Source organism: Podarcis erhardii, assembly GCF_964252035.2.
Source record: "Podarcis erhardii genome assembly, chromosome: 1".
In the NCBI taxonomy this organism is placed as follows: domain Eukaryota; kingdom Metazoa; phylum Chordata; class Lepidosauria; order Squamata; family Lacertidae; genus Podarcis; species Podarcis erhardii.
Genome location: NC_138497.1, coordinates 13,638,170 through 13,652,330, shown reverse-complemented (window position 1 = coordinate 13,652,330; position 14,161 = coordinate 13,638,170). Strand labels below are relative to the sequence as shown.

The following is a 14,161-nucleotide window of genomic DNA, read 5'->3' as shown; positions in this document are numbered from 1 at the left end:
AGCAAATGTCTTTGAACAAGACCTCTTACTGGGGGGGCAGGGTACTTGGACTTCTGTCGTGCTGCTTGTGAGCTCCTGGGAGAACAGATCACAGGTCTAACTGAGCCACCTTGGGCTTCAACCATCTGTCAATGGTTATTGTGGTGTTCTGCTCCAATTGTCCCTCTAGGGGGCTTGGGAGGGAATCTCGCCTCCTGGTTCCAACCCACCCATGTGGAAGCAGCAGCCTGTTCCAGCTAAAGAACAGGGATCTAGTCTGGGTGGACTGTGGTTGAGCAAAGGAAGTGGACTTACTGTGATTCTTCTTGAACATGCACTGGTGGAAGAGAACAGTCAGGACGCCCAGGAACCGCAGGTGAGAGGCAGTTCTGCACAAAGAGGGCAGAAAAGAGGGGAATGTCAGGAAAAGGGCAAAAGTACCAATCTCAGCAAGGTCTGGAAAAAGAGCTAACGTGTGTGTGTGTGTGTGTGTGTGTGTGTGTGTGTTTTAAGTATTGGGTTCTGCCTTCTCAGGTCTACCTGGGAGGGCAGTTCAATTCTTGGTACCACAATTTAAGGAGGATACTGATAAACTGAATATACCTGGTTTTACCATCGGTAGAACCCACCAAAACAGCCCCACATTGTGCAACCGGGTAGCCGAGGTGGATTTTGGGCAGTGTGCCCAGTTCCTCCACATTGGGTGCTGAGCCTAAGAGATGCCACAGGGCATCGTAGTAAACTGAGCACAATGGAGGCCAAGAGATGGGGCACACTGTTGAATGTTGGCCTTGCTTGCACAGGGTGCCGCTGAAATGGGAAAGACCAAGGTCCGCCTCTGAGGGGAGGCAGAAGTCCTCCCTGCTGGCTTTCAGGTGAACCAAAGACAGTTAACTGAAGGAGTCTGTGCTGCCAACTGATCTCAGAATCAGTTCAAAGCAAGCATCTGGTTGCCAGGGAAACAAGATAATTCCACAGGATTCCACATCCCTCTGTGGAGCCAGAGCCTGGCCAAGGACTGGCCAATGGACTCTGGGCTCCAGGACTGCTCTGTCTCCCAGGCCCTTGTCACCCCTTGAAGGGAGATTGAGCCACAGGCTCAGAAACCAACAATTGGGGCGGGGGAGTATGAAAGGGAGGGACATGGGAACAAGCAGCAGGGAGATCGTGGTTTAAATGCCCTTTTACAATAAATAAAACCTCCTGCCCGTCCTCACGGATGCTCAGTAATGGTGAGGAATGAGGAACTGAGCTTTTTAGGGGAGTGGGGGACAGGCCCTTGTCTTAACAAATCCCTGCTGTCAACTTCTTCATCCTGCTGCTCTCCAGATGTTAAGCCAAGCAGAATGAAGAAAGGGATGGGAAGGTTGCAGCATTTTAGTTGCAGGAAAAAGCGAGGAAGAGGCAACAGGACAGACCTTTGCAAAATGATGCCCAGCATGGAGAAAGTGCACAGAGAAAAGTCTTTCTCCCATTTTTGTGACACCAAAAGCTGAATTTTGGAAGATACACAAGGTCATTGCTCAGACCGCTTTCAACTGTCATGGCTTCCCCCAAAGTATACTGGGAATGGTGGTTTGTTAAAAATGCAGGGAGTTGTTAGGAAAGGTGACGAAAGCAGTTTCTTTGCCAACACTGGGCCTAAACCCTGATTGAAATGGAACTAGAAAATCAATGGAGACTCAATTGAGGCAGCAAAGCATGCCTTCAATGCAACCTTCACTACCACCAGATAAGCTCAATGATGAGCCCACCCCAGTGTTTGGTTGCATTCACTTACCCTCCAACATTTCTCTGATGAAAACTGAGACATCCAGTGCTATTTTTCTAGGAAGAAGGGTGCCAGAACTCACCATGAACACCTCCCTGGTTCTCTGAGAGGATCTGGAAATGAGTTCCAGTGAAAAAAGTCCCAGGAGAAGCCTCACACCACTCCTTCTAACATCTCTCTGATGATAATAGGGCCCTATCAACATTCCCTCCAAAATTTCTCTGAAGAAGCAGGACATTCTGGCATCAAATGAGAAACCAGGATGGCTTCTGTGAATCCGGAACCATCCCATAGAAGTACTGTATGCATTGAGCTGGATATTTCTCCCCGATGCATTCAAGTCATCTCCCAATTGGTTTCCGCACCCTAGACTCTGAAGCATGTAAATGTGGCATATTTGTGTGAGATGCCTGAGCATGGGAGGCAGTTAGTGCTGGCAGTAGCCAAATGATGTTTCTGCTGCAGCTGATGACCCCAGGATCAAGCAGGCCATCCACAGAGGAGGGAATGCCTTTCTGTGGGCTGTCTTTTAAGAACCCTCCTTGTGCTTCAGTCCAAGTCCCTTCATCCCCCCCCCCCCCACCCACACAAACCAAAGGCAGCAAATGTCTTTGAACAAGACCTCTTCCGGGGGGGGAGGGCGCTGTACTGGGACTTCTGTCATGCTGCTTGTGAGCTCCTGGGAGACCAGACCACAGGTCTAACTGAGCCACCTTGGGCTTGACCCAACTGCCAAGGGCTCTTGTGGTGTTCTGCTCCAATTGTCCCTCTGGGGGCTTGGGGGGAATCTTGCCTCCTGCTCCCAACACACCCATGTGGAAGCAGCAGCCTGTTCCAGCTACAGAACAGGGACCTGGTCTGGGTGGACTGTGGTTGAGCAAAGGAAGTGGACTTACTGTGATTCTTCAGGAATGTCAGGAAAAGGGCAAAAGTGCCAATCTCAGCAAAGTCTGGAAAATGAGCTAACGTGTGTGTGTGTGTGTGTGTGTGTGTGTGTGTTTTAAGTATTGGGTTCTACCTTCTCAGGTCTACCTGGGAGGGCTGTTCAATTCTTGGTACCACAATTTAAGTAGGATACTGATAAACTGAATTTACCTGCCAGTAGCACCTTAAAGACCAACTAAGTCAGTTCTTGGTATGAGCTTTCGTGTGCATGCACACTTCTTCAGATACCAAGAAGAATACCAATTCTTCAGATTCTTCAGATACCAAGAAGAATACCAAGTATCTGAAGAAGTGTGCATGCACACGAAAGCTCATACCAAGAACTGACTTAGTTGGTCTTTAAGGTGCTACTGGAAGGAATTTTTTTGTTTTGACTATGGCAGACCAACACGGCTACCTATCTGTAACTGAATTTACCTGGTTTTACTATCGGTAGAACCCACCAAAACAGCCCCACATTGTGCAACCGGGTAGCCGAGGTGGATTTTGGGCAGTGTGCCCAGTTCCTCCACATTGGGTGCTGAGCCTAGGAGATGCCACAGGGCATCGTAGTAAACTGAGCACAATGGAGGCCAAGAGATGGGGCACACTGTTGAATGTTGGCCTTGCTTGCACAGGGTGCCGCTGAAATGGGAAAGACCAAGGTCCGCCTCTGAGGGGAGGCAGAAGTCCTCCCTGCTGGCTTTCAGGTGAACCAAAGACAGTTAACTGAAGGAGTCTGTGCTGCCAACTGATCTTAGAATCAGTTCAAAGCAGGCATCTGGTTGCCAGGGAAACAAGAGAATTCCACAGGATTCCACATCCCTCTGTGGAGCCACAGCCTGGCCAAGGACTGGCCAATGGACTCTGGGCTCCAGGACTGCTCTGTCTCCCAGGCCCTTGTCACCCCTTGAAGGGAGATTGAGCCACAGGCTCAGAAACCAACAATTGGGGTGGGGGAGTATGAAAGGGAGGGACATGGGAACAAGCAGCAAGGAGATCGTGGTCTAAATGCCCTTTTACAATAAATAAAACCTCCTGCCCGTCCTCAGGGATGCTCAGTAATGGTGAGGAATGAGGAACTGAGCTTTTTAGGGGAGTGGGGGACAGGCCCTTGTCTTAACAAATCCCTGCTGTCAACTTCTTCATCCTGCTGCTCTCCAGATGTTAAGCCAAGCAGAATGAAGAAAGGGATGGGAAGGTTGCAGCGTTTTAGTTGCAGTAAAAAGCGAGAAAGAGGCAACAGGACAGACCTTTGCAAAATGATGCCCAGCATGGAGAAAGTGCACAGAGAAAAGTCTTTCTCCCATTTTTGTGACACCAAAAGCTGAATTTTGGAAGATTCACAAGGTCATTGCTCAGACCGCTTTCAACTGTCATGGCTTCTCCCAAAGTATACTGGGAATGGTGGTTTGTTAAGAATGCAGGGAGTTGTTAGGAAAGGTGACGAAAGCAGTTTCTTTGCCAACACTGGGCCTAAACCCTGATTGAAATGGAACTAGAAAATCAATGGAGACTCAATTGAGGCAGCAAAGCATGCCTTCAATGCAACCTTCACTGCCACCAGATAAGCTCAATGATGAGCCCACCCCAGTGTTTGGTTGCATTCACTTACCCTCCAACATTTCTCTGATGAAAACTGAGACATCCAGTGCTATTTTTCTAGGAAGAAGGGTGCCAGAACTCACCATGAACACCTCCCTGGTTCTCTGAGAGGATCTGGAATAGAGTTCCAGTGAAAAAAGTCCCAGGAGAAGCCTCACGCCACTCCTTCTAACATCTCTCTGATGATAATAGGGCCCTATCAACATTCCCTCCAAAATTTCTCTGAAGAAGCAGGACATTCTGGCATCAAATGAGAAACCAGGATGGCTTCTGTGAATCCGGAACCATCCCATAGAAGTACTGTATGCATTGAGCTGGATATTTCTCCCCGATGCATTCAAGTCATCTCCCAATTGGTTTCCGCACCCTAGACTCTGAAGCATGTAAATGTGGCATATTTGTGTGAGATGCCTGAGCATGGGAGGCAGTTAGTGCTGGCAGTAGCCAAATGATGTTTCTGCTGCAGCTGATGACCCCAGGATCAAGCAGGCCATCCACAGAGGAGGGAATGCCTTTCTGTGGGCTGTCTTTTAAGAACCCTCCTTGTGCTTCAGTCCAAGTCCCTTCATCCCCCCCCCCACCCACACAAACCAAAGGCAGCAAATGTCTTTGAACAAGACCTCTTCCGGGGGGGGCAGGGCGCTGTACTGGGACTTCTGTCATGCTGCTTGTGAGCTCCTGGGAGACCAGACCACAGGTCTAACTGAGCCACCTTGGGCTTGACCCAACTGCCAAGGGCTCTTGTGGTGTTCTGCTCCAATTGTCCCTCTGGGGGCTTGGGGGGAATCTTGCCTCCTGCTCCCAACACACCCATGTGGAAGCAGCAGCCTGTTCCAGCTACAGAACAGGGACCTGGTCTGGGTGGACTGTGGTTGAGCAAAGGAAGTGGACTTACTGTGATTCTTCAGGAATGTCAGGAAAAGGGCAAAAGTGCCAATCTCAGCAAAGTCTGGAAAATGAGCTAACGTGTGTGTGTGTGTGTGTGTGTGTGTGTGTGTGTGTGTTTTAAGTATTGGGTTCTACCTTCTCAGGTCTACCTGGGAGGGCTGTTCAATTCTTGGTACCACAATTTAAGTAGGATACTGATAAACTGAATTTACCTGGTTTTACTATCGGTAGAACCCACCAAAACAGCCCCACATTGTGCAACCGGGTAGCCGAGGTGGATTTTGGGCAGTGTGCCCAGTTCCTCCACATTGGGTGCTGAGCCTAGGAGATGCCACAGGGCATCGTAGTAAACTGAGCACAATGGAGGCCAAGAGATGGGGCACACTGTTGAATGTTGGCCTTGCTTGCACAGGGTGCCGCTGAAATGGGAAAGACCAAGGTCCGCCTCTGAGGGGAGGCAGAAGTCCTCCCTGCTGGCTTTCAGGTGAACCAAAGACAGTTAACTGAAGGAGTCTGTGCTGCCAACTGATCTTAGAATCAGTTCAAAGCAGGCATCTGGTTGCCAGGGAAACAAGAGAATTCCACAGGATTCCACATCCCTCTGTGGAGCCACAGCCTGGCCAAGGACTGGCCAATGGACTCTGGGCTCCAGGACTGCTCTGTCTCCCAGGCCCTTGTCACCCCTTGAAGGGAGATTGAGCCACAGGCTCAGAAACCAACAATTGGGGTGGGGGAGTATGAAAGGGAGGGACATGGGAACAAGCAGCAAGGAGATCGTGGTCTAAATGCCCTTTTACAATAAATAAAACGTCCTGCCCGTCCTCAGGGATGCTCAGTAATGGTGAGGAATGAGGAACTGAGCTTTTTAGGGGAGTGGGGGACAGGCCCTTGTCTTAACAAATCCCTGCTGTCAACTTCTTCATCCTGCTGCTCTCCAGATGTTAAGCCAAGCAGAATGAAGAAAGGGATGGGAAGGTTGCAGCGTTTTAGTTGCAGGAAAAAGCGAGAAAGAGGCAACAGGACAGACCTTTGCAAAATGATGCCCAGCATGGAGAAAGTGCACAGAGAAAAGTCTTTCTCCCATTTTTGTGACACCAAAAGCTGAATTTTGGAAGATTCACAAGGTCATTGCTCAGACCGCTTTCAACTGTCATGGCTTCCCCCAAAGTATACTGGGAATGGTGGTTTGTTAAGAATGCAGGGAGTTGTTAGGAAAGGTGACGAAAGCAGTTTCTTTGCCAACACTGGGCCTAAACCCTGATTGAAATGGAACTAGAAAATCAATGGAGACTCAATTGAGGCAGCAAAGCATGCCTTCAATGCAGCCTTCACTAACACCAGATAAGCTCAATGATGAGCCCACCCCAGTGTTTGGTTGCATTCACTTACCCTCCAACATTTCTCTGATGAAAACTGAGACATCCAGTGCTATTTTTCTAGGAAGAAGGGTGCCAGAACTCACCATGAACACCTCCCTGGTTCTCTGAGAGGATCTGGAAATGAGTTCCAGTGAAAAAAGTCCCAGGAGAAGCCTCACGCCACTCCTTCTAACATCTCTCTGATGATAATAGGGCCCTATCAACATTCCCTCCAAAATTTCTCTGAAGAAGCAGGACATTCTGGCATCAAATGAGAAACCAGGATGGCTTCTGTGAATCCGGAACCATCCCATAGAAGTACTGTATGCATTGAGCTGGATATTTCTCCCCGATGCATTCAAGTCATCTCCCAATTGGTTTCCGCACCCTAGACTCTGAAGCATGTAAATGCGGCATATTTGTGTGAGATGCCTGAGCATGGGAGGCAGTTAGTGCTGGCAGTAGCCAAATGATGTTTCTGCTGCAGCTGATGACCCCAGGATCAAGCAGGCCATCCACAGAGGAGGGAATGCCTTTCTGTGGGCTGTCTTTTAAGAACCCTCCTTGTGCTTCAGTCCAAGTCCCTTCATCCCCCCCCCCCCACCCACACAAACCAAAGGCAGCAAATGTCTTTGAACAAGACCTCTTCCGGGGGGGGAGGGCGCTGTACTGGGACTTCTGTCATGCTGCTTGTGAGCTCCTGGGAGACCAGACCACAGGTCTAACTGAGCCACCTTGGGCTTGACCCAACTGCCAAGGGCTCTTGTGGTGTTCTGCTCCAATTGTCCCTCTGGGGGCTTGGGGGGAATCTTGCCTCCTGCTCCCAACACACCCATGTGGAAGCAGCAGCCTGTTCCAGCTACAGAACAGGGACCTGGTCTGGGTGGACTGTGGTTGAGCAAAGGAAGTGGACTTACTGTGATTCTTCTTGAACGTGAACTGGTGGAAGAGAACAGTCAGGACGCCCAGGAACCGCAGGTGAGTGGCAGTTCTGCACAAAGAGGGCAGAAAGGAGGGGAATGTCAGGAAAAGGGCAAAAGTGCCAATCTCAGCAAAGTCTGGAAAATGAGCTAACGTGTGTGTGTGTGTTTTAAGTATTGGGTTCTACCTTCTCAGGTCTACCTGGGAGGGCTGTTCAATTCTTGGTACCACAATTTAAGTAGGATACTGATAAACTGAATTTACCTGGTTTTACTATCGGTAGAACCCACCAAAACAGCCCCACATTGTGCAACCGGGTAGCCGAGGTGGATTTTGGGCAGTGTGCCCAGTTCCTCCACATTGGGCACTGAGCCTAGGAGATGCCACAGGGCATCGTAGTGAACTGAGCACAATGGAGGCCAAGAGATGGGGCACACTGTTGAATGTTGGCCTTGCTTGCACAGGGTGCCGCTGAAATGGGAAAGACCAAGGTCCGCCTCTGAGGGGAGGCAGAAGTCCTCCCTGCTGGCTTTCAGGTGAACCAAAGACAGTTAACTGAAGGAGTCTGTGCTGCCAACTGATCTTAGAATCAGTTCAAAGCAGGCATCTGGTTGCCAGGGAAACAAGAGAATTCCACAGGATTCCACATCCCTCTGTGGAGCCAGAGCCTGGCCAAGGACTGGCCAATGGACTCTGGGCTCCAGGACTGCTCTGTCTCCCAGGCCCTTGTCACCCCTTGAAGGGAGATTGAGCCACAGGCTCAGAAACCAACAATTGGAGTGGGGGAGTATGAAAGGGAGGGACATGGGAACAAGCAGCAGGGAGATCGTGGTCTAAATGCCCTTTTACAATAAATAAAACCTCCTGCCCGTCCTCAGGGATGCTCAGTAATGGTGAGGAATGAGGAACTGAGCTTTTTAGGGGAGTGGGGGACAAGCCCTTGTCTTAACAAATCCCTGCTGTCAACTTCTTCATCCTGCTGCTCTCCAGATGTTAAGCCAAGCAGAATGAAGAAAGGGATGGGAAGGTTGCAGCGTTTTAGTTGCAGGAAAAAGCGAGAAAGAGGCAACAGGACAGACCTTTGCAAAATGATGCCCAGCATAGAGAAAGTGCACAGAGAAAAGTCTTTCTCCCATTTTTGTGACACCAAAAGCTGAATTTTGGAAGATACACGAGGGAGAAAAGAACGTTCTTCTTTGGACAGTGCAATGGTAAACAGTGAAACTCTCTCCTACAGGATGCAGTGATGGCCAACAGCTTGGATGGCTTTGAAAAGGGATCAGAAAAGTTCATGGAGGAGGCTATGGAGGGCTACTACCCAGAATGACTATGTTGTTCCTCCATAGTTGGAGGCCACAATGCTTTTGAAGACCATAGGAAGGGGGAGAGCTATTGTGCTGGGATCCTGCTTGTGGGCTTCCCATTAGGGCATGTGCTTGGCCACTGTGAAAACAGGACGTTGGAGTAGATGGGCCACTGGCCTGATTCAGTGGGCTGCCATCATTACCCCAGAACGTTGGGCATTCTGGCTGCTGGGATTTGTTGTCTGACAACATCTGGAGGGCACCAGGTTGAAGAAGACCAGATTACTTTAATCCCAGCTACCTGGATCCAAACAAACACAAAATGAAAATGGCCTGTATCAAGTATCAATGTCATTGCTCAGACCGCTTTCAACTGTCATGGCTTCCCCCAAAGAATACTGGGAATGGTGGTTTGTTAAGAATGCAGGGAGTTGTTAGGAAAGGTGACGAAAGCAGTTTCTTTGCCAACACTGGGCCTAAACCCTGATTGAAATGGAACTAGAAAATCAATGGAGACTCAATTGAGGCAGCAAAGCATGCCTTCAATGCAACCTTCACTACCACCAGGTATGCTCAATGATAAGCCCTCCCCAGTGTTTGGTTGCATTCACTTACCCTCCAACATTTCTCTGATGAAAACAGAGACACCCAGTGCTATTCTTCTAGGAAAAAAGATGCCAGAACTCACCACAAATACCTCTCTCGTTCTCTGAGAGGGTCTGGAAACGAGATCCGATGAGGTCCGGCCAGAAAAAAGTCCCAGGAGAAGTCCCACTCCACTCCCTCCAACATTTCTCTGATGATAATAGGGCCCTATCAACATTCCCTCCAAAATTTATCTGAAGAAGCAGGACATTCTGGTATCAAATGAGAAACTGGGGTGGCTTCTGTTAAACCGGAACCATCCCAGGAAAATAGTGTATGCATTGAGCTGGATATTTCTCCCAGATGCATTCAATTCATCTCCCAATTGGTTTCCGCACCCTAGACTCTGAAGTATGTAAATGTGGCATATTTGTGTGAGATGCCTGAGCATGGGAGGCAGTTAGTGCTGGCAGGAGCCAAAGGATGTTTCTGCTGCAGCTGATGACCCTAGGAGCAAGAAGGCCATCCACAGAGGAGGGAATCCCTTTCTGTGGGTTGTCCTTTAAGAACCCTCCTTGTGCTTCAGTCCAAGCCCCTCCATTCTCCCTCACATAAACGCCCCCAAAGCAGGAGATGTCTCTGGACCAGACCTGTTCCTGGGAAGCGCTGCACTGAGACTCCTGTCATGCTGCTTGTGAGCTCCTGGGACAACAGGCCACAGGTCTAGCGGAGCCACCTAGGGCTTGACCCAACTGCCAAGGGTTATTCTGGTGCTCTGCTCCAATTGTCCCTCTGGGCGGTTTGGGAGGGAATCTCGCCTCCTGCTCCCAACCCACCCATGTGGAAGCAGCGGCCTATGCCAGCTACAGAACAGGGATCTAGTCTGGGTGGACTCTGGGTGAGCAAAAGGAAGTGGAAGTGCTCAACCAAAACAGCCCCACATTCTGCAACTGGGGAGCTAAGGCAGATTTGGGGCAGTGTGCCCAGTTCCTCCACACTGGGTGCTGAGCCTAGGGGATGCCACAGGGCAACATAGTCAATGGGTGGACTCTAGTCTGGGTGGACTCTGGTTGAGCAAAGGAAGTGGACTTACTGTGGTTCTTCTTGAACATGCACTGGTGGAAGGGAACAGTCAGGACGCCCAGAAACGTATTTCTGAGAATTTAAGAGGCAGTTTTGCACAAAGAGGGCAGAAAGGAGGGGAATGTCAGGAAAAGGCCAAAGTGCCAATCCCAGCAGGGTCTGGAAAATGAGCTAACGTGTGTGTGTGTGTTGTTGTTGTTTGTGCGTGTTTGTGTGTTTTAAGTATTGGGTTTTGCCTTCCCAGGTCGACCTGGGATGGCAGTTCAATTCTTGGTACCACAATTTAAGAAGGATACTGATAAACTGACTTTACCTGACTTTACCTTCTGTGGAATCCACTGAAACAGCCCTACATTGTGCAACTGGGGAGCTGAGGCAGATTTTGGGCAGTGTGCCCAGTGCCTCCACACCGGGTGCTGAGCCCAGGGGATATCGCAGGGCATCGTAGTCAATTGAGCACAATGGAGGACGAGAGATGGGGGGACACTGTTGAATGTTGGCCTTGCTTGCACAGGGTGCCGCTGAAATGGGAAAGACCAAGGTCCGCCTCTGAGGGGAGGCAGAAGTCCTCCCTGCTGGCTTTCAGGTGAACCAAAGACAGTTAACTGAAGGAGTCTGTTCTGCCAACTGATCTTAGAATCAGTTCAAAGCAGGCATCTGGTTGCCAGGGAAACAAGAGAATTCCACAGGATTCCACATCCCTCTGTGGAGCCAGAGCCTGGCCAAGGACTGGCCAATGGACTCTGGGCTCCAGGACTGCTCTGTCTCCCAGGCCCTTGTCACCCCTTGAAGGGAGATTGAGCCACAGGCTCAGAAACCAACAATTGGAGTGGGGGAGTATGAAAGGGAGGGACATGGGAACAAGCAGCAGGGAGATCGTGGTCTAAATGCCCTTTTACAATAAATAAAACCTCCTGCCCGTCCTCAGGGATGCTCAGTAATGGTGAGGAATGAGGAACTGAGCTTTTTAGGGGAGTGGGGGACAAGCCCTTGTCTTAACAAATCCCTGCTGTCAACTTCTTCATCCTGCTGCTCTCCAGATGTTAAGCCAAGCAGAATGAAGAAAGGGATGGGAAGGTTGCAGCATTTTAGTTGCAGGAAAAAGCGAGAAAGAGGCAACAGGACAGACCTTTGCAAAATGATGCCCAGCATAGAGAAAGTGCACAGAGAAAAGTCTTTCTCCCATTTTTGTGACACCAAAAGCTGAATTTTGGAAGATACACGAGGGAGAAAAGAACGTTCTTCTTTGGACAGTGCAATGGTAAACAGTGAAACTCTCTCCTACAGGAGGCAGTGATGGCCAACAGCTTGGATGGCTTTGAAAAGGGATCAGAAAAGTTCATGGAGGAGGCTATGGAGGGCTACTACCCAGAATGACTATGTTGTTCCTCCATAGTTGGAGGCCACAATGCTTTTGAAGACCATAGGAAGGGGGAGAGCTATTGTGCTGGGATCCTGCTTGTGGGCTTCCCATTAGGGCATGTGCTTGGCCACTGTGAAAACAGGACGTTGGAGTAGATGGGCCACTGGCCTGATTCAGTAGGCTGCCATCATTACCCCAGAACGTTGGGCATTCTGGCTGCTGGGATTTGTTGTCTGACAACATCTGGAGGGCACCAGGTTGAAGAAGACCAGATTACTTTAATCCCAGCTACCTGGATCCAAACAAACACAAAATGAAAATGGCCTGTATCAAGTATCAATGTCATTGCTCAGACCGCTTTCAACTGTCATGGCTTCCCCCAAAGAATACTGGGAATAGTGGTTTGTTAAGAATGCAGGGAGTTGTTAGGAAAGGTGACGAAAGCAGTTTCTTTGCCAACACTGGGCCTAAACCCTGATTGAAATGGAACTAGAAAATCAATGGAGACTCAATTGAGGCAGCAAAGCATGCCTTCAATGCAACCTTCACTACCACCAGGTATGCTCAATGATAAGCCCTCCCCAGTGTTTGGTTGCATTCACTTACCCTCCAACATTTCTCTGATGAAAACTGAGACATCCAGTGCTATTTTTCTAGGAAGAAGGGTGCCAGAACTCACCATGAACACCTCCCTGGTTCTCTGAGAGGATCTGGAAATGAGTTCCAGTGAAAAAAGTCCCAGGAGAAGCCTCACTAGAAACTAGAAAATCAATGGATTTGCACAGGGTGCCGCTGAAATGGGAAAGACCAAGGTCCGCCTCTGAGGGGAGGCAGAAGTCCTCCCTGCTGGCTTTCTGGTGAACCAAAGACAGTTAACTGAAGGAGTCTGTGCTGCCAACTGATCTTAGAATCAGTTCAAGGCAGGCATCTGGTTGCCAGAGAAACAAGAGAATTGCACAGTATTCCGCATCCCTTTGTGGAGCCAGAGCCTGGCCAAGGACTGGCCTATGGACTTTGGGCTCCAGGACTGCTCTGTCTCACCCTTTGGCATCTTCAGGCTGCTGCTAAGCTCATCTTTGTGACTTCACAGTAGCCACCCAGATGCCTCTTCTGGGAAGCTGAGAAAGCAACAGCGGCAGCAGAGTTGCCCCCATTTGTGATTCCCAGTAGCAACCAAAAACTCCAAAACCAACAGTGGGAGGAGCAAGCTGACAGTGGAAGGCTGCAGAGACAGCAGCAAGGAGAGCGCCATTTAAATGCCCCTTTACAATAAAATAAAATAAAATAAAATCTGCAAGTCCTCCTTAGCGGATGCTCAGTAAGGGTGTGGAATGAGTAGTTGAGCTTTTTAGGGGAGTGGGAGGCAAGCCCTGGTCTGAACTGGTCCCTACTGTAGCCTTTTACAACCGGCTGCTCTCCAGACGTTACATCAAGCAGAATGAACAAAAGGATGGGAAGTTTGCAGCGTTTGGGACTTTCTTATTTGAGAGAAACAGCAAGGAGGTGGCAACATGACAGATCTTTGCAGAATCACGCAAAATATGGAGAAAGTGAATAGAGAAAAGTCTTTCTCCCCATTTTGTGACACTAGAACACACGGACATCGAATGAAGCTGTATGTTAGACGAGACGGGATGGAGAACATTCTTCTTTGGGCAGTGCGTAGTTAACCTGTGGAACTCTCTGCCTCAGGAAGCAGTGATGGCCAACAACCAGGATGGCTCTAAAAGAGATCAGAAAAGTTCATGGAGGAGGCTATGGAGGGCTATTAGTCACGATGGCAGACCCTCCAAGTTGTCAGCAGTTTCATTCTCTCCCGTTGCTGGGTGTGTGTGTGTGAGACTACTAGATCACATGCTCTGTGTTTTGCATTCCATTCTTTGGAAGCATGAGAACAGAAGAAACTGTGTGTCACTTCTGCTCTTTGTTCTTTGTACTTTCTGTTTTTGTTGTTCTCTCTCAGGAGGAGAAGAGACACGCCATGATTGCTCTGTTCTTTATTTTGTTCCTGTAAATAAATCACTAAACTCAGGTGCCATGCGTCCTCAGTCTTAGCTTCTGCTAAACTCTGCTGTTTACTATGTGCATGCATTTTCAGATGCATGTCGTGCTTGGACGTCCGGAGGAGTGAATGCATTTCGTCCGTTATTTTCACTAATACATGTGCCTTTTTATGCTTTACACACTTTACCCTAATATATGCATTTTGTACCCATTGCTTGACTGGAGAACTGCACTGCAAAATTCAGAGGAGGATAAATTCTGAAGGATGGCTGTGTTTGGATTTGTATATTATTTCAGAAACTGCAAATTAGGTAGGTTCACTTCTAAATGCGAACTGAAGTGAATTTCTCCCCTAGTTCTATTTGGCCTTGAGACA

At 49.1% G+C, this 14,161-nt stretch overlaps 1 protein-coding gene and 1 long non-coding RNA gene across 12 annotated transcripts in view; one reads left to right on the top strand and one right to left on the bottom strand.

Moving 5' to 3' along the window:
* Nucleotides 1–10,370, bottom strand: part of LOC309344426 (uncharacterized protein) — a 67,186-nt gene extending 56,816 nt beyond the window's left edge. For 4 of the 11 annotated variants that reach the window (XR_014157720.1, XR_014157721.1, XR_014157722.1 and 1 more), the window contains exons 1-2: nt 583–1,214; nt 295–368 (exon numbers count right to left, since the gene is read on the bottom strand). Coding sequence is in view for 1 of the 11 variants with exons in the window: in XM_081866783.1 (XP_081722909.1) it covers nt 295–368; nt 9,439–9,573 (209 nt within the window). In the remaining 10 variants the exon portion in view is untranslated. Of the gene's footprint in view, nt 1–294; nt 369–582; nt 1,222–9,365; nt 9,730–9,985 lie in introns of those variants that run through there. The other 7 variants (XR_014157718.1, XR_014157719.1, XR_014157717.1 and 4 more) reach the window with 6 other exon arrangements.
* A 366-nt stretch (nt 10,371–10,736) lies between these two features.
* On the top strand, nt 10,737–13,812 carry LOC309345678. The gene is made up of 2 exons (XR_014158344.1): nt 10,737–11,768; nt 13,536–13,812. It is a non-coding gene; the product is annotated as an uncharacterized lncRNA (long non-coding RNA).
* Nucleotides 13,813–14,161: the final 349 nt, after the last annotated feature.